Here is a 22988-nt window from a genome sequence, read left to right as displayed (position 1 = left end):
AGTCAGAAAAATGTAAGCAATTTAGAATTTTTTTTAGCATAAGTGTGCTGTTGAAATTTTTCTAAGTGTTTTAAACTTGTCTACAGGTGGAGAAGTCTGTCCATACAAATGTCCCTTTGAATAAAAACTTTCAAATGTCAAGCCACTTGTGTTTTTCTTCTTCATATAACTAGCAAAAAAAATGCATATGTACATTTCAAGAACTTTTATTGGTCCACAAGCCATCCAGCATTTAAAGATGAGGTTGTGTTGCGGTTCATGGACAAAGACTCTTGGCACTGTGGAAAATAAAAAAAGAGGGTCAACACACAATAGACTAAGTCCAACATTAAAAAATGGACAGGATTAGTTAAGTTAAAAGTTAGGTTTTACCAACATCAGAAAGGCTCTCTTTTCCTCAGTCAGCAAGCCTTCATCCCACTGCAAAAGAAGGCACAATATTAAAGCCCTAGGAGGAAAAAATATATCAATATTAGACATCCACTGCAGAAACAGGGAGACTTAAAATTGATCTGAGTCTTTATAAGAGGGCCCCTGTCCAGTTTATTTTCCATGTCCTCCATCACACCTTGATCATTTGGGAGGTATGGAAAGCATACTGGATGAGGACCAGAGTTGGAGACACCTGCTCTATAATGACAAGTACCTGAGGGGATGTTGCTGTCAAAAAGTGTGCCGTCCACCAATGTCACCCTTTTTGGGGAAGTTTGTCTGGTCAACTTGGGTGGACACTGAAGAGAAGCAACATACACAATGAGTAGATTTAGTACACATTACAAGAAAATAAATAACCTCCAACTGCAGTCCTTGAGGGCCCCAGTCCAGTTTATTTTCCATGTCCTCCATCACACCTTAATCAGGATCTTGATCATTTGATTCAAATGTGGTGGGAGATATGGAAAGCATACTGGATAGGGACCCTGAGGACCAGAGTTGGAGACACCTGCTCTATAATGACAAGTACCTGAGGGGATGTTGCTGTCAAATAGTGTGCCGTCCACCAATGTCACCCTTTTTGGGGAAGTTTGTCTGGTCATCTTTCTTCAGCGTTGATTTGGTCAACTTGGGTGGACACTTTAGAGAAGCAACATACACAATGAGTAGGTTTAGTACACATTACAAGAAAATAAATAACCAACTGCAGTCCTTGAGGGCCCCAGTCCAGTTTATTTTCCATGTCCTCCATCACACCTTAATCAGGATCTTTATCATTTGATTCAAATGTGATGGGAGATATGGAAAGCATACTGGATAGGGACCCTCAGGACCAGAGTTGGAGACACCTGCTCTATAATGACTAGTACCTGAGGGGATGTTGCGGTCAAAAAGTGTGCAGTCACCCTTTTTGGGGAAGTTTGTCTGGTCATCTTTCTTCAGCGTTGATTTGGTAAACTTGGGTGGACACTGAAGAGAAGCAAGATACACAATAAGTAGGTTTAGTACACATTACAAGAAAATAACCTGAAATACTTGGGTCCTACATTGTCCACAACCTTTGCCTTGACTTCTTGACAGCTGTCACCTCTTCCACCGTGTACATCCGTGGCTTTAAACCTCTACAAAACACAGCATGATTATAGAATTGCTCATTTAACCAATTTGACCAGTGGTCCCCAAACTATTCCAGAAAGGGCAACGGAGGGTGCAGGTTTTCATTCCAATCTGGTATCCTAGTAGTACAATCACTGGATTACATTCAGGTGATTCTTTTTTCAGCAGAAAAACTCCATTGGTTAAACTGTTAATGTTGGATCTGTTGGAACCAAAACCTACACCCACAGCAGCCCGAGAGGACCAGTTTGGAGACCTATAATGAGGGAAAATTGTTATTTTATCATATGTTTAAAGTCAAGTGAAAAATGGCCCCTGCGCTTTTGTTGACTGAATGCCTCAAACGCATTTAAAATAAATAATAAAAATGAAAAGGTCCAAGCCCTGAGGTCTTCCTTTAAGAAAGTGAAGGGAAATGTCTATATTCTATAAAAGTGTACTGTTTATTCCTTACACCTCCACTGATGGCATTTATGTGGGTGTGAGTTATCCACACAAGTTGTTGCTATTTAAAAAAAAAAAATCAATGCCAAGCCAGTTAGTGTTATCATTCAAAATTGGAATGTATCATAATGAAAAACAAGCTCATTTAGCAAAACCGTGAATACGGAAAGCTGATATTTAATGATTACACGGATATAGTAAATAGAAACTACTATTTCATACCTGTCAACCTCTGCCGATAACTGCCCTTATAAATGATTATGATTCCCCTTACAAACACGTTTGTATGGGGAATCATAATCATTTATAAGGGCAGTTATCGGCAGAGGTTGACAGGTATGCTTTTAAAAAAAAAAAAAGACTCACTTTGCTGACAAACAGCTCATTATGGCGTCGACAAGTTGCTCCTTTTTGGCTGTTATGGCCCCATTCTTGATGTTTCTCAGCAATCCTTGTTCGTTGAGGAACTGAAACACACAATGGAATGAAACATTAAGAGCTGTAGGTAACGCAATGTAGCCAATTTGTTTGCAAACATTTTACTGTCTGCATCCACATTGGGCCACATCACGCGATCGAAGCATGCTACTACCGTCATAAGGCTTCGAAATCCCCAAATGACAACGTACCGTGTCCTGTGAGTACTTTATCAGGTCTTTCTTCGGTAAATCGTCACTTCTGAGCTGTCTGCAGTCTACCAAAGGACTGGCAGCTGGCTCATCCGCCTTTTTGAAGGGTGGAGCCGACCTTAGAACTCTGACATGGGTAATACGTATCAAAAAAAGACACATAAAAGTACATTGTTTTCATAATACTAACGTGTATTATGCGACACATATAAAAAAGCATCAATAATAACCTCATACAATTGAAATATTATTTAGGAATATAGCCACATTTTACTCACCAAAAATATTTTTAATTTGTACATAAAACCCATCCTCCTTTGTTTCCTTCTACCCTAATGCGGATAAAGCAGTTCAGAAAATGAGATGAAATGAGACTATACATGTACTTATTTTACATGATCATTTAAAAAAAAGTCTTAGTATACATGGTCATTTTTTTTAAGCCTTACTATACATGGTCTTGTTTTTAAGAAAAAATCCTTACTATACATGATCATTTTTCATTTTCATACAGTTTGTTTTAAAGAAAAAAGCTTTACACGGTCAGTTTTTTAAGAAAAAGCCTTACTATATATAGTCATTTTTAATTTAAAAAAGCCTTACTATACATTGTCATTTTTAAAGAAAAAAGCCTCACTCTCCATGGTCATTTTTATAAGCAATAAGCCTTAGTATACATGGTCATTTCTTTAGAAAAAGGCCTTACTGTACATAGTCATTTTTTTTTATAAATAAGCCTTACCCCTGCCTTAGCCCATGGTCATTTTTATAAGCAAAAATCCTTGCTATACAGGTTTTTTTTTTAAGAAATAAAGCCATACTTTACCTGTTCTTTTTTCGTTTGAACAAATAAAAGCCTTACCATACATGGCCTTCAAAAAACAAAGCTTTAGTGGCTCATTTAGTTCTTCTCGAAGCAAGCGTGAGCCTGGCTGCACTGTCAAAACCATCCGCTAGATTGCAGCGCAAGCCCACTTAAACGTTTGACGGCAGGCTCCGAAGCAACCTGTTCCAGTCGGCACACCATCTTGTATAACTTAGAGAAGAATGCGCCTTTGCATAAATACAAGTGCGCTCTTGGAGCGTTTATAGGAAAGCGCCATCGGGGAGGGAAGGGAAGGAAAGGCGGGCTCGCTTCGATGGACCGCTTTTTCACTTGTTTACCGCTTCGTGTGCTTCCCAATTGCGAGAAGGAGAAGGAAGGTCGGCCGGCTGGCGTACGTGATGCGCGCGCAAGGGCGTGTGCCCTTCCGTTGGGTCTGTGGGATTTGGGCCCGTAACAGGTCAGCGCTCCGTTTCTCGCACGCATATTTCACATTCCTTCCTCAACACGACTGACTCGCGCACACCTTCCATTCTGGGCTTTGGCTCGGTCCGATATTTCCATCGCCGCTGGAACGCCAGCAGACGCCAGAAGACGCCTCCCCCCCCTTTCGCGGCCGATTCCCGTCACCTTTGCCCTATAGGGACGTCGTGTGGACGTTAAGTCAATTGGGATAGACTAGCAATGGAAACGCGGCCCAATAAATAAAGTCTACCCCGATGGTGGTCGTGGCATTCTGGGAATTCCATGGCAATGATGCTCTAGTGCGTGTTTTAGGAGGAAAAAGAAAACTTGCAAGATCATCTTTGACGGAGGACAGTTTGTGATTTGAAGAGATTAGCGTCTTAGACGTCATTTAAATATGACAAGTCACTCTTCATCCCCTTTTACAAGATGATTGTGATAAATTAATTTTTCCTCCTCCCCTTCCCAAATGTGTTTTTCACAACTCGATTCCAGTGGTAGTTTGACCTTTAAGTTTGGCGCCGCGATCGCAATTGCGTTGCGTGTCAATTCCCCCCGCCGCTTGTCGACACTCGACATCCGCCAGTCCCACGGACTCGGAACGCACGGATCTTCTTGGCCATTGAGGTCACGCTTGGTTCTGTTGGAGCGCCATGTTTTGTGGTTTTTCTCATGTGGGATTCGTCGAATCCTCCCCGTGAAATTGCCTCTGTTGTGTTTTGGTGTCACGAATCACATGAAAGACACACCAAATGGTTCTGTAAGGTTTACTTGAGTCGACAAAGACTGCTGCACACGTAGCTGAAATAAATAAATGAAATAACTTTAGCATTATACTAACCGTCATAGTAGGATTGCTTATTTAGGCTTCTTCTTTTTCATATATATATATAATATAGCTTTCAATAAATTGTTCCTTTAATATTTGGTTGTGAGACTTTGTTTTTTTTCCACTGCATGTCCCGGTAGCAGCATTAGGTAGGGTCCACGTGAGCGGCCTATCACCGGGGTGGGGTGTTTTTGGGCGTTTCCATAGAGACGCCAGGTCCTCGGCGCTCACGCTAAAAGGGAGGAGTCCCGAAGGAAGCCCTCGGTTGTCTTTGGCGTCGTGTGATGGGCCGCCGCTTGTTTCTGGGACGTTTGTCCCGCGGCTTCCAGGCCCGAAAGCTTCAGGTCCACTTTGCGCGAGACTTTACGCCAATTTAATAAGTTGCGTGGCACGTCTACGGTGCCAGTGTGGGTCCTCCGTGGTCCCTCGATCTTTGCCTGAGCCCCGGCTGGGCCTCTTTGGCCTTTTTGGCCCCGGTCCGCTCCGTGGAATTCCATCCTCGATATCGTCCAGCTGGTCCGCAGCGGGAGACGTAAAAAGGCCACGTGTTTTTGGGCGCATGTGGGCCGGACGCCCTCGGACTCCTTTGGCCGCCCTTCAGGTATTCTGTCAATAGTTCCGCTCCGCGAAGCGAAGCAGACCGAGTCCGCGTGGCTTCCGGTGACGGACCACCGAGGGTCCGGCGGGTCCCGGGAAGGGGGGAAAAAAAGGAAGGATGGACGATGACGACGGCGGGGCCGCCGTGGCCAAACGGTCCGTGTTCGAGGTTTCCGCTCTGTCTGTCCGTCCCGGCAAAGCGGGCCGTTGGCGGGCTCGGGCGAGCAAGGGAGCGCCTCTAGCGGGGTCCGCTGGTACGCACCCGCTTGCCCCTCTTGCCGATGGTGGTGAAGCGGAAGGGCGTGGTGAGGTGGGGCTGCTCCCCCGGCGGGAAGCGCTTCATGAAGTGCACGTCCTGCTGGTTGGGCAGGGTGTGCGGTCCGCGCCGAGGGCGCCCTCTCTTGGTGAAGCCCACGTACCAGCCGGCGTAGCGTGCCGACATCAGGGCCGTGTAGTGGTTTTCCAGGACCTTCTCCACGAAGACGCAGTCGGCGCTTCGGTTACTCGCCCTCTGATGAGAGGAGAGGGGAAGGGTCAGCACGTGGGGTGGCGCGCCGGCGTGGAAGAAACGGGCGGAGCCATACCTTTCCTACCAGCTTTCCCCTGCGGTTCATGCACAGGTAGAAGTTGGTCTCTTTGCCCCGGATTCGCACCTGACTGCCAAAGGTGTCCGCCTCCACTACGAGCTGGGCTTGTGAAGGGACGGACAGAAGGACAGACAGACGTTAGAATTTCAAAAATACAAATGCATTTGCGGCGGCGGCGATGTTCCTCCTCGCGGGCAATAATCGCTTCCTCAAAGAAAGCTTGAGCCCGGTTAAAAATAAATCCCCCAAAACGCTTTCCACATGACCTTAGTCAACAAAGGGGTCAACGGTAATCAATAGCTGCTTCCTTCCTCGCCCTCCTCCCCCCACTCGACCCTTTGACGCCGCACTACCTGATTTCTTTCCGTCTTTGTTTGGACGGCGCTTTGCCGGAGGGGCCGCTTCGTGCGCTTCGGGATTGGCGGCGAGATACCCACACGGAAGCGTGCGGGGAAACGCGATCTACTGCCGTCGTTTGACAACGGGTTGAGGCGTAACCACCTCCAATGGGGGATGGACGCCGTGTTAAAGAATGGCAGAGAAAAGCAGAGGGAGGAAGGGCAAGGAAGCAAGAGGAGACACCGGTGAGGATGAGAAATCAATGCCCGGATCGATGAGAAACGGCAAGCTTTAGAGCGCCGAGCAGCCTTCAAACGAACTCTCCCCCCAATCCCCGCCCCCCACTCAGAGACCCCTTTTTTCTGGTTCCTTTTCCGTATTCGTATTTCTCTGGCTTCCCCGATCGGTCGATTGGAGTCTTTGTACCGCCAAGACTATCTCCCCGTAAGCCCCCGCCTACTCCCTCGATTCACAGAGTTTTTTTTTTTTTAACCGGCCTGCGTCGGTCTTACCATATTTGTCTCCGTCTTCTCCGCGGGCGCCGATTCGCCGTCCCATGACTTGGACGTGCTTGCCGCTGGTGCGGCTGTAGAGCTGGTAGACCCGATGGTGGCGGCGACTCATGGTGTCTCGCACCTGCGTCTGGTTCTCCACGTGCACGCTGAAGTTGACCCCGTCCACGCCGAGCACCTGGCACAAACGCACGCGGACGGCGGCGGCTCTGAGAGAGGATTCCGAGTCCTGGGGGGCCAAATTCCCGGTGGTCGCGGCGCTCACTTGTAACGGATTGCACATCACCAGCAGCATCTGGACACATCTGGAAAAAGTCCAAGCAGAGCATCGACAGCTGTGAGAGCGGAGCCTGAGCTTTGCTTCCTGTGACCCCGCCCCCCCTCGTCCCGTCCATCGGCCACGTCGAGGCCGGCAGACGTAACCCTCTCCGGTTACGCCGCCCGAACCTGGCCTCGCCGCGACCCGAGCGTTCCGTCGCGCGACGGCGAGCGCGCCGAGACAAATAGAACGTGTTTGGCTTGGGACGTCGGAGGGAAAACGTCGGGCTCTTTTGGCCGCCGCCGCTATGTAGACAGCTGGGCCGTCCGGACTGCAGGTGCACGCCGAGCGCTCCTGCGGTTTTGGCTAGAACGGGATGGCGCTACCAATTAAGGAATCTAGTCAGAAGGCCAGCTACCAAACGTGTGCAAAAAAAAAAAAAAAAAGATATCTGGGGGAATAATCAAGTCCAGCGTGAAGACACGCTGCTTTTCCTGACGGTGCACCTCCGCTTTTGGCCAATTTGCGGCAGGAGCAGCTGCAAGCAACTCTTTTCAATTGGAATAAATGTCTATTTTCATCATTGTTATTTCACGCTGTAGAATTTGGGATGGCGCAAAATGCCGCTTTAGCGGCGAGATGACTTTCAGAAGCCGAAAAGCCATTCTCCCACTCTCGTCTTTCCCCACCTCGTCTCCGTCTCTGACTCCTTGTCCTCCCTCCCCGTATCATTTTCCTGCCTCCCTGCCCGCCTGCCGGTTTACGTGTGAGGTTAGCGGGGTGACTCCTCCGCGCCGTCACGGCACGGCATGCGTGGAGTATACAGAAGGAGCGGGCGGCTGACAGCTGGCTCAAAGCAAAAGACGTGCAAGAAAAAGAAAAGGGGGACGCAAAGCGCTGGATGCCAGAACAAAGCCCAACGACGGCGGAGACGCGATCGGGGCTTGGTGCGCGGGGGCGAAAAGGTCACATCCCCTGAAGAGAAATTTCCGCCAAACTCCAAACGCGGGGCGAGCGCACGGTGCGGTCCGCTCTGGCGTGAGAAGGAGACAAAAAGATAAACAGTGGGAAAGAAAGGGGAAGAGGTTACAAGTCATGCGCATCAGAACATAAGTCAGCGCCTCCCGACTCTGGCAAATGTACATGGCGACCTCCTCCTTTTGACACGCCGCTTGGAAGAAAAAGGGCGTTCCAAGGACAACACAAACTGCTCCTTGCTGGAGTCATCATCGATTAACCGATGGTTAGGAATGTGGACGACTTGGCCGCCTTGAACAACAACAAAAAAAAAGCAGATGGAATTGACTCCGAAGGCGAGGGCCAAGTCCTTGGTTTTGCTTTGTTTCAACGCTGGCCTCAAAACGGGGGAACGTCCACAGAGACATTCTTGGACCCTTCTAGAGGATTCACCTACACCTCCACTTACCAAGGCTTCTGCATACCAAAGATTCAAGTTACCAAAAGCCTCCGTGGGAAAAAGAGACCAACAAAAAAAGTGACCAAATGGCCGAAAATATTAACAATTGCATACCTGTCAACCTCTGCCGATAACTGCCCTTATAAATGATTATGATTCCCCTTACAAACCCCCCAAAAAACCTTACAAACACCGTACGACTCGTACGGTGTTTGTAAGGTTTTTTGGGGGGTTGTAAGGGGAATCATAATCATTTATAAGGGCAGTTATCGGCAGAGGTTGACAGGTATGCAATTGTTATACATTTTTTAGGGGTTTTGGGGTAGCATTCCGGATCGTGGAGCAAATGATGCCAATTCAGTGTTAAAAAAAAAATGCCTCTACTTCTGAAAGATCCTACTTACAAATCATTTCATATCATAAATCGAGGTAGCAAATCATTATTGCGTCTTTTGGTGGATTCTATCTTTCGCAGACCAGTGAACAACAAGTCCAAGAAAGTTTAACTGTTCTAACAAGTTGACAGTTATTTTTTAAATGATTGCTTTTTTGGCGTAGCGTACAGGGCCGCCGCGTCGACCCTCGCGTTTTAGCCGCCAACGCCGCCAGAAAGCGCGGATTGTGAGGGCTCTCAGCTGTCCAAACACCGTGGCCAACGGTGCCGTCAAAGACGCCGCGGGAAAAGTGCCTCGACGCCGGATTCCCCGATCCCGCAAAAACCACAGACGTTCCGTGTTATGCCAGCCGCGGAGCCGAGGCCGGAGGAAGAGGGGACCGCTCGGGGCGGGGGAGGGCCCACAAAAAAGGAGAGGATAGGAGCGACGACCCCAAAAATGCTACGGGATGGCGCCTTGCTGGCTTTCTGCCAAAGCAAGCCGACCCATGACATCGTCCGCTCGGCGGTTTCGGCTGCGCGTGCTGGCGGTGGGAGCGGGGTGAGGGGAGTCCAGGCCGCGACGGCGGGCCTCGACACTTGGCGGGTTGGTCTGCGGCGGCGGACGTGGAACAATGCTTTGAGAAAGCCTCAGAGCGGAGCTGCGGCTTCTCGGAGAGCGGCGACAGGTTGCCGCGGTTTTTCACTTCTTCCTTTTTCGCAGGCTAGACTTTGACGGAGCGGGCGGGCGGGCGGAACTGCATTCTTGGGGCGGCGGGAACAAATCCATAAACGTCTGCGGTCAAGCCATCGGCGGGAAGGAAATGAAGGGCTCGCCGATGGGCTCGGCTCGGCACCGCCTTAACTCAAACCAGCAGACTAAACAGCGCGGGTCTTCCGATAGCGTCGTCATTCGTCGGCTATTAATTCCGACGTTTTATCTCGCCGAGCATCTGTGGAAAAAGCCCGGGCCGGGAGACACGTGGAGGCACTTAGGTGGGCGGCTGGCTCTGACGGAGATGGCGGGACGCGGGCGGCGGCGGCGTTGCACGCCCCGTCCGCCGAGGAATGAGAAATATCTGGCGGCCGGGAGAAGCCGTAGAAAAATAAATGGCGCCGCCCTGGCTTTTTTGACCAGACGTACCTCGGGTGAAAGCCAACCCCGAGGACGGACGGCCTTTGCCGCAACGTTAAAGTCTGCATAAGTTGACGGGAGAATGTTTTTGGTGCGGGATGGCGTGCAGTTGCGGACTGACATCCTATTCGGTGGGCCCTTCCAGAAGCAAGCGTGGAGGTGACTGGGACGTTTATGGCGGCTTTTACGAGCAACGCGACCTCGTGACCCCGAGCCGTCATCCGATCCCACCAATGACGGATGATGATGTCACGCTCTGACCCCGCCACTCGTCCTCAAGAATACTTTTTTTTTTGCACGGTAAGGACATTAAAAAGGAGCACTTACAAGACGGTCAGCGTGGAAAGAAGGGACCACATCGCTTCCCCCCTCCACTGTGGAACCCGGCCCGGAGACGGTCTCCTCGCTGGTCCGGAGAGTCGGCCTCTGCGGTGGAAGTCCGGCGTCTGTCAGGCGGGGCCCGAGAGTTGGCGGTGGGCATCGGCGATGGCCCGATGTGAGGCAGCGCGGGCGAAAACGGTGACGTGACCGCGGGGCGACCTCCGACGGCTGTCCTCGAGTGAGAAAAGGAGCGAGCAGGTGAAATCTGCTCCAACTCCGGAAAGGTCCGAGAGTCCGTCAGTCCGTGTGTGCGTCCGAGGGGGGCGCCTGTCCGTCCGTGCGTGCGTGCGTGCGCACGCCTGCTTCAGTCCCGACGGAGGTGGTCCAGCCTCTGCTGCTGCTGCTGCTGCTGCAGGCGCTCGGGGGCAACGTGAGAAGGATGCTCGCACACGCAGCAGGTGGGAGACGGGGGCTCTGCGGGCGCAGGGTGAGGCGAGGCGGCTTGGTTCATGTCGACACCTCCCCCCCACGCCCCGCGATGCCGCACTCACATACAAATGTCTCTCTCCAAAAAGGATCCAGTGCCGAGTGTAGTGGCAGAAGGGATCGTCGGGGAGCGTCTGTGAGCGTCTGTGAGCGTCTCGGGGGCGGACGATGGCCGAAGAGCGTCTGCCTGGCTGTCCGGCGGACGAAACGAGAGTGACCGCGGCGCTTTGCACCTGATTTTCCGGGCTAGTCAGCCGCTGGACGTCTTGTGCCTGCGCCTCCTTGACACAATAGCAGGCAAAACACGGCTCGATGACATCACCTCCAGAATGTTTGAAGGGGGAAAATGCAATCCGATCGTTTTATTTATTTTCTCAAACCTCGAAAGTTAAAGCTGTTCCTCCGAAGAGCGAGGGAGGGGGTGAAGGGGTTGGGTTGGGTTGGGGGGGACCCAAGTGTCTCCGCTCCGAGAGAGTAAAAACAGCCCCGCGTTAGGTTAGCGAGCGGACGAATGAAAAAGTTGGACGCTGCAAAAACGTCTTTAGCCCAAATCCCAATGACAGATCCGCTCGCAGTCCAAAACTTGCCGCTCCTCTCTTCTCTTCTCTTCTCTTCTTCTAGTCGTCCTTTGGCTGCACCTTTCTTTCATTCGCACTCCAAAAAAGAGAGAAAAAGGTCCCAGCTGTGCGTCTTTATCCACTTTCCTGCAATGGTGCAGATGTTTGGAGCTTTTTTTCCCATGAAAAGAAAAGAAAAGCCAGTCGTCTCTTTTGCATAAACAGCTCTCGCTGCACGCACGGCACAGGCACGTCGGCAGGCACAGACCTCACTCCAAGAAAACCAGAACAAGATTTTAACAGACGCGGATCAATCCTCCCTCCTCTCTCGCTCTCTCTCGCTCTCACCCCTCCCTCTCCCACTCTCTCTCTCTCTCGCTCACTCTCCCAGCAAATGCACACCCATCGAATACAATTTGGATAAATCAGTCGCAATGCTATACGGATGGTCCCTCAGGGGTAAAAAATTGACCAGGTCAAGAACCCAAGGTCACTAACAGTTTGCTCAGATCCCGGAAAGAGAATCTATAAAACGGCGCAATGCTAGAGCATGGAAGAGGTGCAGAATAATGGCATCATTTGTAAATCTTTGGCCTTGAATAAAACCAATGGGCTGAATTGAGGGTCAAGACAGGGGTCATGGACCTACGGATCTTTCCTCAAAATGGTGTGAAAGCCAAGTCAATGGGAGTGAGTGACATTGATGTGGCTTGACTGGGATTGTTTTTGTATCTTGGATCGAAGATTTTGTATGTGGAAGCGTTTGTAAGTAGACTGCATATCGTTTGATTAGCAAAAGTATTTAAGTACTTTCAAAGTTTTTAATTACACGCCCCCCCCCAAAAGCCTGCACTTGCATAAATTTTTCCTTGTACATTCAGACTACGGCACAGAAGCAATTCCATTTCAAAATACGAATTGTTTGTGTCTTTCCTGGTCAAAATGGCCCCCGCTTTAAGACAGTGTTGCACCATTTTTTGGGGCCTGAACAAAGTGGAAAATTGGACGGCGAGGCCTGGGGAACGCCGTTCGCAAACATCTGTTTTCAAATCCTTTTGGCCTCCATGGACCACGCGTCCCTGGCGCGCCCCGGCCCGCCCGTCCCGCCCGGCCACCGCCCCGACCCTGTCAACGTGCGTTGGAGTGATGCGCGGTCGGTGACTGGGATTTTTTGCCACTTTTAAGTGAAACCTTAAGAGGGGAAATGAAACGGACAATCAAAGACATTAAGGGGAGGGCGCTATGTAAGCAATGAAGCGGATCCAAGAGGAACATTTCTCACTGCAGAAACGCCCGCTCTGCGCTACCCCCAGAAAAAAAAGGGGGCGGGCCCTCTCTCTGACCGCAGACGCAACGCCGAGCCAGCACAAGACTCCTGCTGTACCTTCCAATGACATATCTACATAGAGAGCGCGTGCTATGCACCCAAGGATGGGCGGTGGGGTGCCGTGGTCCGATGCCGTGCCCATGTGAGGGACGGGCGTGAGCCTCAATGTTGCGGATCAGTCCCTTCAATCTGCCGCACCTCGTTATCTGCCGTCCCGGCCTCAGTTTGCGGCTTGATTATTGATCTTTTGTGCCTTTGCCTTTCCAGCGACTGCTTATCGATCTTTGCTTGAGATGGACGCACACACAAACTTTTATTTACTCCCCCTGTCACATCTATGGTGGACTTATCTGAAACTCTGTAACTTACATTTTCAAGCTGTGCACATTTTGTGAGCTTCAGGAAGAAATAATATACAAACATTTCAACACAACATACTTGCATTGAACATTGAACCAAAAGATGATGATCATCTACATGCATTTGCGTTCGTTTTGTGACAAGTGGGATTGGCGTCGTGGCATTTGCGCGTTGACCAATTTGAATTACATAGTGGGTTTTTTTTCTTTAGCAAACAGTTTGAAATAGGCTTTTGTGTTTTATTCTTTTTTTCTTAGGCACTTGGCCTGACGCATCTTGGGCACCGCACTTTTGCCATTTTTTTTAACCCCGACAATGCCCTTGAATAGTCACACACACAGACTGTACATTGATATACGCTCAAACATAGAAAGTGGATAGACGTTTTGGGCCTCCATTGTGTTGAACGGACTGGGCATCGATGGCCTTTGTTCCACTCTCCCGTCTCATTACAGGGATTGAAAGAGAGATAGAGAGATAGTGTGTAAAAGGTGCGCTCAAAACGAGTGAGAGCGAGCGTATACGCGGCGCGCTTTTCAGCGGCTCGATACGGCCGTTCTGTCTCGCAATTAACATCGATCAGCGCCGGTCAATACCGTTAGCGGCCGGGACAGACAAAGGGCTGGCCGGGGCGCATTGTGTCCCGCGCGGGCCCTTTCTTTATGGCGGTCGGGCATATCCCCCCCTCAACGCCGCTCCCATTATAGCAGGGCCTTCCGCTTTGACCCCAAGGTCTCCACGGAGAAGGAGTCGGGCTTCCGGAGATGCTTCCGCCTTCTCGACTCATTCACATGTTTGGATGAGCGCCAGTTTATCAAAAGCTACAATAAATCATCCATCTGCTTCGGACTGTGGTGGTGGGGGTCTATTACATTGCCCCAGTATGACCCAGTCTAAAATGACCACCATCAGTTAGTCCTCTTCTAGTGGTAGAAATGACTGACACGACTCCATCATTTGTTTGCTGTTACAAATAATTAGCCAAGGTCAAGTCAATACATCCCACTTTGTTTTCATTGGAAGCGCCGCTAATATTTCATGGAGCATTTTTTTTTCCATAACAATAACATCCAAGGTAAGCAATATCTAGGTAAGAATTATCCGGTGATTGACACTGGAAACGCCAAGTGTGAAATTGCAAGGTGTCGTATAATAATACTGGCATTCGTTGTACTCACTTTCTGTACTTACCTTCAGGAGGTTCGCGCAGGGTGCTGGAGCCTATCCCAGCCAAATACGTGCAAGATGCTCAGTGCGATGCGGTGGGACGGAGGAGCGTGTGATATGAGGCTGCGCTGGAGAGGGAGAAAAAAGGCAAAAGGTTGTTTTGATTAGCCGCGACGACGTCTTTGTCGCCGCCAGATTCATCAGATTTATATCGTTCACGCTCCGCTCTGTCCCAGATTCTTTTGCGGCTAAACAGAATTGGAGCGGAGGTGACATCTTTACGTTTTAAACCGGGAACCATTCTCGAGGTGTTCTTCACGCTATCGAATTTGTCGGTGTCGTTCGTCGGCTTACACCGGACGCCGCGTCAATTTATGCTTTTCTGCGGAGTTCCTTTCGCCAGCGCCAAAGTGAGACGTTTAATAGCATCAGATTTATAGTCACTGATGCACCTTCTGCTCGCCAAAATACATATTAATGCTCAACATCTGCTGAAACACTGAAGGACCTGAACTGAAACCAACGCTATCTCAAGTTTGCATTATGGAGTTGTGTAACCAATTTTTCAGGTGATAAATCGTACCTGAGTGGAAGTCGCACTCGCCAAAGAATACGGATTGGACGACCGGCGTCCGGTTATTTAAGCGAATCATGGCGAGCGCAGGGCAGGGTTAGCGTTTCTTCTCTCCCTTGGCCCGTCAGTGTTTTTCAGCCGGTTATGTTTGTCCTCTTTGATCCCGTCTCTTTTTTTTTTTGCTCTTTTTCTCTTGTTGTTGTTCCTCTTTAGCCTTGCCACTGGGCAAAGGCAGGCGGGCGGCCGGGCGGTACTGTAATGTTTTTGCAAAAAAAGCCTTTAATGTGCTACGTAATTACCCTGGCAGCAACTCCCATCATTACTCAACTCAACAAAGCACCTTGGCGTTGACACGTGTGAGTGGGAGAGCGCAAGCCATTCATCTGCCTGCTGCTTTTTCATCTTTTCTCCCTTTGCTCATCCCCTCCGTCGAGCGCCGTCCGTGGAAATGAGTCACTCGCAGGTCGTTTTAGATGACGGACGGCTCATCTCCTGTCCGTTTTGGATCGTTTCCTGTTGGTTTGGGGTCGCTCGCTTTCTTGCCGATGTTTGGGGCATTTCCAGATGACTTCCTTCTGCCATTGGGCCATTTTAAAGGTTACTAGTTAACTCAATGGGTGCCGTGGAAACTCACAAAATTCCGGTTTTATGTCCCGCGGGCCGTCGTCTTGACCCCCTCGGTGCATTGGGCTTTTCCCTTCATTTGCCGCACGCCACTCCTGCCAGCTGGCCAGGTGCTGGTCAATAAAAGGCCTCCGAGGAGACTTTTCGGAAGAGCTGCGAAATAAACGGGCATGCAAGTCAAAGAAGGAATTAAAAAAACAACAACATGGGGTCGGGAGTCAAAGAGAATCCATAAAAAGTGTCCGTCAATGATGCGTTTCTCCCTCCAAGCTTCCATTAGCAATTAACACCCAGTTTTTACAGAAGTGTGCCCACGCACGCACGCAAGCAAGCCAGCGAATGTTTTGCTGGACTTTTTGCCTCCCCAGGCGGGCCCTTGTCGGAGCCTCCTTTGGCCCTTTTACACGGCGGAGCGTTGCTTCCTCTTCCCTGGCCCAATCCTCGTTTGTAAGACAAATATTATAACAAATTAAGCGGCAAAACAATGGGTGGGTGCCGGCCCGCTCGCCTGCTCGCCTGCCTGACGTCAGCCCGCGTTTCACTCCAAATTGCCAGTCTAACACTTTCCATATGGAGAGGCCTGCGGGGTAGCCCCCCGCTACCCGGCCCGGATCCAGCCCAGTCCAAAACGGGCCGGCCCGGCCCTGCCCGGCCCATCCAGGCCTGCCTGCCTGCGTGCGTGCATGCTTGCGTGCCTCCCAGCGGTAAACACCATTTTCTTCTGACCTCACCTTTCAAAAAAAAGGTCCCCATTGCCAAGCGACCCCGTCCAAACAAAAGTCGACTCGTAGAAAGTCGATTGGAATCGGCTTGAAAAACAAAATTCCAATGTATTCATTTTTTTGCCCCTAAAGTGATTGGCAGTAATATAGGAGACGCGACAGATGTAGGGAAGTGTCTAATTCCGGCACATCAGTGCAGACGTTGATGTCATGGAGGAGCCGTGTGCGGTCGTTTGGTCGCCGGTCTTTTGTCACCCGGACCCAAACAACGGGTGACCAAAAGACCGGCGAAAAAACAAGGTAAAACAACACGGTCTACGCATCAATAAAAGCCAACAATGGCCATGAGCAGTTTCACTGAGCGTGCGTGTGAGTGTAGAAGAGTTTGTATGTACATGCGTTGCCCTTTAAGAAGCAACGTCAGTTCAGTCAGTGTCTTAACAAGTTCTCCAACAAAACACAATAAAAGTAAGGGAAATTTTGAGCTTTTCTTTAGCCTAATAATTAATACAGCATTAAGTATGACTAAATAATAATTCGCAGTTTGTATTTGGGGAATTTGAGCAACGATTTAAATGGTAATTATCAATAACCTTCCGGGCGACCAAAAGACCGGCGACCAAAAGACCGAGTACCCGGAGGAGCGTGGTTTACGGTGGCCGGTACGTTTCCTGCCACGCAAAGAAGGCCTTTGACGACTCGGCGGGGAAGAAAATGGTGGCCGAGCGGCGAGAAATCCAAATTCTTCCGCCAGGCTAAAAAGGTGGAATGCCTCCACGTGTGCCCCCGTGTCGTACCGTTGCGAGCATGTGGGCTCTTCATGGGCCGTGCCGTGTGATGTGCACGGTCGACGGCGCGCGTCCCAGCGGTAGCCGTCCCCATCCGTCTCTCGCAGCTGGGATTCCATTGGATTTGACTATGTCAATAGCGGCGATTCATGCCCATGAATTATGAATTTGGAGAAAAGTGGGCAAAAATTGGAGAATAAACACGGCGGTGACGGGAGGTCACGGCTCGGGTCCCGCTTTCCTTTCATGCCGCCACTGAGGTGCCTTTGTAGCATAGATTCCTTCCTGAATACATAACGGAGGCCAAAAAAAAAAAACAACAACTTTGAACTCCCCCATGCTAACCATCCAACACAAGTATATTTTGCAGCTTAGCCTTAAAAACAAGCCAATTCATTGGCCGCGTGCCATTTGTCACTTGGTCAAAGAAGTCTTCAGTCAAATGGATCAAGAGAATAAATAGGCGACCTAGCCAATTCCTTCAATTCTGGCTTTCCGGGAAGTTTTATTTTTGATGCCTTGTCTTTTGGGTTGCACTTTTTGATTTTTTTAATTACGCAATCTTCTGTTTGTACCTGAAAATAACTGAAAACGTCCTTATTTGGCACTGCATTCGTATCATCCTGACCAACTGGCCCATCACCAAATTCGCATTTTCCAGCAATATACGACATCCCGTTCCCGTATAGTCAAAGTTTGGTATGGTCAATATCTGGTAAAGCTAAAATAGACTTACTGTAAGTGTCACGGATTGGATCATTTGTGCCGTTGCGGAATTTGTGGATTAAAGTGGGTCCTCCAGTCAAATCCCAAATGCACACATGCTAGTGATCAGCAAATGACATGTAAATGAGTCAAGATGCTAGTTGTATAACAAAACACCGTACGACGGGTTGAAATGAACTTGCTGGGAGATTTATCGCCGGGACTCGCCGCTTTGTGCAATCTGTTCTCACGAGCCTTGGGGATGAAAAAAAGATGGCCTTTTAATTGGCAAATTAGAACGTATGATGAGAACAATATGCCTACCCGGGACTTGACACGTTTTCTTGATTTGGCCCATTACTCCGCCATATTCGCGCAGTCCAACAAATTAGGGATGCGCCGAAAACTCATCCATCAAAAGTTGGGTCTCAGATACTTTTGTCACTAAAAGAAATAAAATATGTCTCGAAAGTGTTGACTCACTGGGCCACACTCGCCATCCAGCCTTTTCGCTATTTTAACGTTTAACCTTAACGGCACAAATCCACTATGCGGATTTAGGCACTTGCTTTCATCCTCCGATTGGGCTTATGACTAAACACGTTTGTTCCATTTTTCATACGCGCATTTGTTTTCAATGTTTTCCCATATTTCCAACATTCCTGGGCTCATTTTCCAATGGAACGCGTCCAGTAACCTTTGTGAATTTATTGGGAATGCTTGCCACGTTGCGTTGCTCCATGTCAAAATAAGTTCCATTTTTTCCACTTGTTGGAGAAGTCTTTCTGAGAAAAGATGGAAAATTCTCATAAAAACGAGAGATGCGCAAAGGTCGACGGACAAAGCACGGGGAAGGAAAAGGTTACTACGGTATTTCATTCAATTTCATTTTGGGGGTTGGAATGAATTAGAGTGAAAAATACTTTATGGATAAAGAGAGGGTGGTGACTAAGGGCGGAGTCACATTAGAAAAGTCCATTGTTGGCTATCTTGGGTTCATTTTGGGTCAAGTTTCTTTTCACGTTGCCCTTGTCATATAAGATGGCGGCGCGCACTGACGCAGCGGCTTTATGCTCTCCGGTTTGGTGTCGTTCGTTCTGGAAGCACGGCAGCAGACAAAAAGGTCATGCAGAAAGTGATTAACAAATTTCGAGTCCCGAAACTATCACTTATTAGGTCTTTTGCCGAGAAAACGCACCTTATGGAGAAGCACTACCAATTTCGCCATACGCAGTTTCTGGGTGTGATGACAAATACTTGTACTTGATGTCAACCTTTTTTTACATTTGGTTTAAATTGTTTTGGTTTATGTTTCCAATACACAGTGCAAATAAAAACTACTTTAATCTTGTAATATTTTGTTCTATAATAATAATCGGACATAGGCCCTGTCGTCATCATCAACAACAAAAGCCTAATTGACAGCATTTTTTGTTGTTGATGATGACGACAGGGCCTATGTCCGATTATTATTTCCACGTTTGACAACATGGTTCAGTGGACAAAACGGTCTGGGTGGGGTCAGATACAGAAGTAAACAATGTGTGCCGGTTTAAAAAACTACCAAGGGACATTTGGCCAATCTGATGCAAAGAAAAAACGTTGGGATCGGAATCAGGTCCAGACTAAACGGGGCAGGTTGGTCCCTAATGGAAAAAAAAGGGAAGGCTGAGAAGATGAGGTTCACAAGTTTCCAAGCCCATTTAGAGGTTGGAAATGCAGCACCTGAACTTTTTCCCAGCCAACTGCAACAACATGTGCGCTTGCACTTGCGTGTTCCGTCTTCCAAGCGGCGGAGCTTGGCTCCCAAAACGACAGCGGCGGAGTGTTACATACCACAATGACAACATCAGACATTTGCGTCCGCCGGCGCGGTTAGCTCGGCGGTTGTCGGCGGCCGACCGATACGCCGGCGTATCGCTGGCTCGTTCGTATTTGCTCGGCGTTTTTGCTCGGCGTTTTTTGCCAAAGACGGCGTGGCCCGTTCGTGAGCGCAGCTGCGCCTCGGCGTGCACGGAAAGGCCGCGAGAGACATCAGACACCGAGGCGTTTAATCGGTGACAGATGAAATTGGGCTTGTTTTTCCTCACCGCAGCCGCGTCTGCTCCAATCGAAAGGAGGCGCAGAATGTGCATCGGGACCGAGTGAGGTTGGAAATCTCGCTCGCGCCCTCCGCCGCAACACGTACGCTGGCACGAGCGCGGACGTGGACGCGCACCTCCAGATGCTCGCTCCGACGCTTTGGCGATTGCGTCAAATATGCGCGGCAGTGCAAATAAACGGCGCCTTGGCCGCTCTGCCTTGCCACTGTAAGAAAAAAATGGGTGAGCGCGTGCCAAAGTCCTTTCTGCGTTCCAGCTGGGGACCCAGCTGCGATGATGTCATTTCTTGCTGCCACTTTGCTGATTGGGACTCTTATTGAAAGCAGAGCGCTTTGATTTGCCTTCCAGAGTGAGTCAGCCTGCATGCACACGCACACGCACGTACACAGTAAATATACCAGAATGGAGTCCATGTATGGAAGCTCACATTGTAACATCGGCGTATCATATCGTGAGCGAATGTAATGTTTGAGTGCACACAGGTAGACGCATTGGTGTGCACTCAAGTTTTCTTGCAATAACATAAACGTGTTCATCGGAATAAAATTGAAAACAGGCCATCATATCAGGTGACAAAGAGTTAAAGCCAACTTACATGAGGAGATGATCCAGAAAAAGGCAAGCAGGCCATGGCAAGAGGTTCAAAATGGCAGGCAGGAATTGAAAAGACAATGAGGAACAGGTGGGTGACATGAGAGGCGCTGATTGGCTGAGAGGGTGGAGAGCAATAGCCAATCACAGGGGTGAGTCACAGAGGGGAGAAGTCCAAAGAGGAATCAATAACTCAAAAACAAATAATATAATATAATACAATATAATACAATAAATTACAATATAATACAATAAATTACAATATAATACAATAAATTACAATATAATACAATAAATGACAATATAATACAATATAATACAATATAATACAATAAATTACAATATAAAAAATAACAAAAATAACTCAAAACTAACAGGTAAGCAGCTGTGGTTATGATTTGAACTTTTTTCTTTACCTGCTGCAAAATGTTAACCCCTATTTATATATGTTCATTAATGTGAATGTAAATATGTTCAATAGTATGTGCTGGCCCTTGTTAAATAAATCAAACAAACTCAATGATGATGGAAATTTCATTTTATTTTTTGTCTGATTAATATTCTATAATACCAGGGGTCAGTTTAACCCAAGAAATTTAGGAAGCACCTGTAGTACCCCAAATGGGCCAAAATAGTGGTTGGAAGCCACGTCCTAAAATAAATGGCAAATGAGATGGTTTTTTTCCCCATTTTTTTTCAATTTTGGCCCATTTTGCACATTTCAGGGTTGGAAATGCTGCCTTTATTTGGCAGCTTTTATCACATTGACTTGAAAATTGGACCTGTATTATCTGAAAAGCTGCGATTTTAACGATGATAAAAAAAATCTCGCTGTTTCGACAAGCTGCATGACGGGACGGGACGGGACGGGGCATCAAATTTTCCCTTTTGCCTTGGCCAGCCACGAGGGAGAAAATCCTTAGCTTTACAGTTCTACTAAGAGTAACAGACTGAAGACATCTGTAGGACAATATTCTGTTCCACGCAGCGTGCCAAGAGAACTGTTTTGAAGTAACGAGAAGAAACTCTGCTGGAACTGTAGTCCAGATGCTCCTATCTTTACCCAATTTCACACACTTGCCGCTCACGCTTCTTCAGTGTCGTGGAAAGAAATCCCCAAATAGAGTCATATTTCAAATAGCTCACGCAATAAAATCAGCACAACGCCGAACTGGAGTCCCAACTCTTGGTTGACGGCACGACTCGCGCAACCGGTCGCATTCCGTTGGGATGAAGCACCCTTTGAAAAGCCACACACACGTAAGGTGGCTCACAAGCAAATTTGGACAGGTTTTCATGACGTCGTGAGCCCGTAAAATGGACAACTCCTTCATCCGTAAAACGGACAACTCCATTGGTTTCTTCGGCGACAGCATTTGAAGTGACTTCCAAAGGTCGGCTGTGAAAAGGGATTGAAAGGCCAGCTACCGAACTGGCATCCGGAGTCCAGATTTTCCAGTCTGCTGTCTTTATGTGGCATTTTCCACAAAATGCCGTATCTACCGGCCGGTCTTTTGGTCGCCGTCTTTTTGACATCAGTCAGGGTCTTAACAAGTTCTCCAACAAAACACAATAAAAGTACGGAAAATGTTGAGCTTTTCTTTAGCCTAATAATTACTAGGGCATTAAGTATAACTAAATAGTCATTCACAGTTTGTATTTAGGGAATTTGAGCAACCATTTAAATCAGTGGTCCCCAAACTATTCCAGAAAGGGCCGCAGTGGGTGCAGGTTTTCGTTCCAACCGGTAAGAGGAAACCTTTCCACCAATCTGCTATCCTAGAAGTGCAATCAGTGGATTGCAGTCAGGTGCTTCTTTTTTCAGCAGAAACCTCATTGGTTAAACTGTTTGTGTTGGATCGGTTGGAACAAAAACCTGCACCCACAGCGGCCCTCCAGGACCGGTTTGGAGACCTCTGATTTAAATGGTAATTATCACTTACCTTCCAGGCGACCAAAAGACCGGCGACCAAAAGATCGGCGACCAAAAGACCGGCGACCTATCGACCGTGTACCCTACCGACAACCTAGCGCTGGATAGAAAAATCATCACAACAATCTTTATTCGATTTCACGTGAAATGTCATTTCTTACCAGTTGTTCTAGCTAGTGCAGGACTTTGTAGTGAACAGGATTGGAATGAGTGAGTTCAATACTCGACAGCATCAAAACAGCGGCCCTACACGGCAGCCAATCGGGACGGGTCTCGGAAACTATGTACCGCCGTGTACTTTTCACCTGTTTGACATTGGATGGAGGACCCCGAGGGACCTTCCTCACCTCTGCTTGTTTTTGGTGGAAAAGCCCAAGTGGTCCTGGTCCTCCTCCTTGGTCCAAGCCCGCCTTGTAAACACTGGTCCACTGGCATGTCCCTCCCAGGCCGCCTTTCCATCCTTTGAAGGCTTTTCAAGCCGCTAATAAAAGACAGGTGTCGGCCACAACAAAGGCGGCTTCGCGCTGCCTGTGAATAAACTGTTTATTCCATTTTTTTTCTTCTTCCCCGCCTACTTCATGCCCCCTGTGTTTCCGTGTCTGTGTGTGTGTGTGTGTGTGTTTCAATTATAGTTAACAGGAAAATGTGGCACTTGTTTTTTTCCATGCGATCACAACGCTCTGGATTGGATTAGCGGCCTTCCAGGGAGGAGTGGAAAGGAGATGAGGATGGAACAAGAGATGAATGGAAAGCAGGTAACTGTGGCAACCG

The 22988-nt window shown here is 48.6% G+C and overlaps 2 protein-coding genes and 1 long non-coding RNA gene across 26 annotated transcripts; all 3 read right to left on the bottom strand.

Moving 5' to 3' along the window:
• Positions 1-190: 190 nt before the first annotated feature.
• LOC144082389 (peptidyl-prolyl cis-trans isomerase FKBP3-like) lies at positions 191-3757 on the bottom strand. 23 transcript variants are annotated; one of them, XR_013303235.1, is made up of 9 exons: positions 3487-3741; positions 2625-2751; positions 2362-2462; positions 1482-1556; positions 1305-1404; positions 965-1074; positions 647-731; positions 377-420; positions 191-278 (listed from the first exon to the last, which is right to left on the bottom strand). XR_013303235.1 is itself a non-coding variant. In XM_077609526.1 (8 exons), exons 1-5 carry the CDS (start codon positions 2561-2563, stop codon positions 1034-1036), a joined length of 342 nt encoding a protein of 113 aa, XP_077465652.1. In that variant the 5' UTR covers positions 2564-2589; the 3' UTR covers positions 191-278; positions 377-420; positions 647-731; positions 965-1033. The 23 variants fall into 23 exon arrangements, 15 of the variants coding, with proteins under 15 accessions (XP_077465652.1, XP_077465656.1, XP_077465653.1 ...); XR_013303237.1 differs by having other exon boundaries at positions 373-448; positions 2625-3743; XR_013303234.1 differs by having other exon boundaries at positions 373-420; positions 2625-3739.
• A 908-nt stretch (positions 3758-4665) lies between these two features.
• On the bottom strand, positions 4666-14314 carry fgf18a (fibroblast growth factor 18a). Of its 2 annotated transcripts, XM_077609271.1 has the most exons (6): positions 14203-14266; positions 10288-11471; positions 7042-7081; positions 6777-6954; positions 5923-6029; positions 4666-5849 (listed from the first exon to the last, which is right to left on the bottom strand). In XM_077609271.1, the coding sequence occupies exons 2-6, from the start codon at positions 10317-10319 to the stop codon at positions 5577-5579; spliced, it is 630 nt and encodes a 209-aa protein (XP_077465397.1). In that variant the 5' UTR covers positions 10320-11471; positions 14203-14266; the 3' UTR covers positions 4666-5576. The 2 variants fall into 2 exon arrangements, with proteins under 2 accessions (XP_077465397.1, XP_077465399.1); XM_077609273.1 differs by lacking the exon at positions 10288-11471 and having other exon boundaries at positions 14203-14314.
• A 453-nt stretch (positions 14315-14767) lies between these two features.
• LOC144083002 (uncharacterized) lies at positions 14768-15532 on the bottom strand. Its single transcript, XR_013303439.1, has 3 exons — positions 15387-15532; positions 15081-15327; positions 14768-15005 (listed from the first exon to the last, which is right to left on the bottom strand). It is a non-coding gene; the product is annotated as an uncharacterized LOC144083002 (long non-coding RNA).
• Between the last annotated feature and the right edge of the window lie 7456 nt (positions 15533-22988).

Source organism: Stigmatopora argus, chromosome 9 (assembly GCF_051989625.1).
Source record: "Stigmatopora argus isolate UIUO_Sarg chromosome 9, RoL_Sarg_1.0, whole genome shotgun sequence".
In the NCBI taxonomy this organism is placed as follows: Eukaryota; Metazoa; Chordata; class Actinopteri; order Syngnathiformes; family Syngnathidae; genus Stigmatopora; species Stigmatopora argus.
This window is presented reverse-complemented; position numbering and strand designations above follow the sequence as displayed.

What these genes read in the sequence shown, in the direction of transcription:
- LOC144082389 (XM_077609522.1), bottom strand. Translation starts at nt 2,563, where the DNA reads ATGTGGCCCAATGTGGATGCAGACA. An exon ending in GCCCAATGTGGATGCAGACA is followed by an intron (nt 2,463 to 2,538) that starts GTAAAATGTTTG and finishes TGTGTGTTTCAG; the next exon opens with TTCCTCAACGAACAAGGATT. An exon ending in ATGAGCTGTTTGTCAGCAAA is followed by an intron (nt 1,557 to 2,361) that starts GTGAGTCTTTTT and finishes TGTGTTTTGTAG; the next exon opens with AGGTTTAAAGCCACGGATGT.
- fgf18a (XM_077609271.1), bottom strand. Translation starts at nt 10,319, where the DNA reads ATGTGGTCCCTTCTTTCCACGCTGACCGTCTT. An exon ending in AGAAGACGGAGACAAATATG is followed by an intron (nt 6,030 to 6,776) that starts GTAAGACCGACG and finishes TCCCTTCACAAG; the next exon opens with CCCAGCTCGTAGTGGAGGCG. An exon ending in GGGGAAAGCTGGTAGGAAAG is followed by an intron (nt 5,850 to 5,922) that starts GTATGGCTCCGC and finishes TCCTCTCATCAG; the next exon opens with AGGGCGAGTAACCGAAGCGC.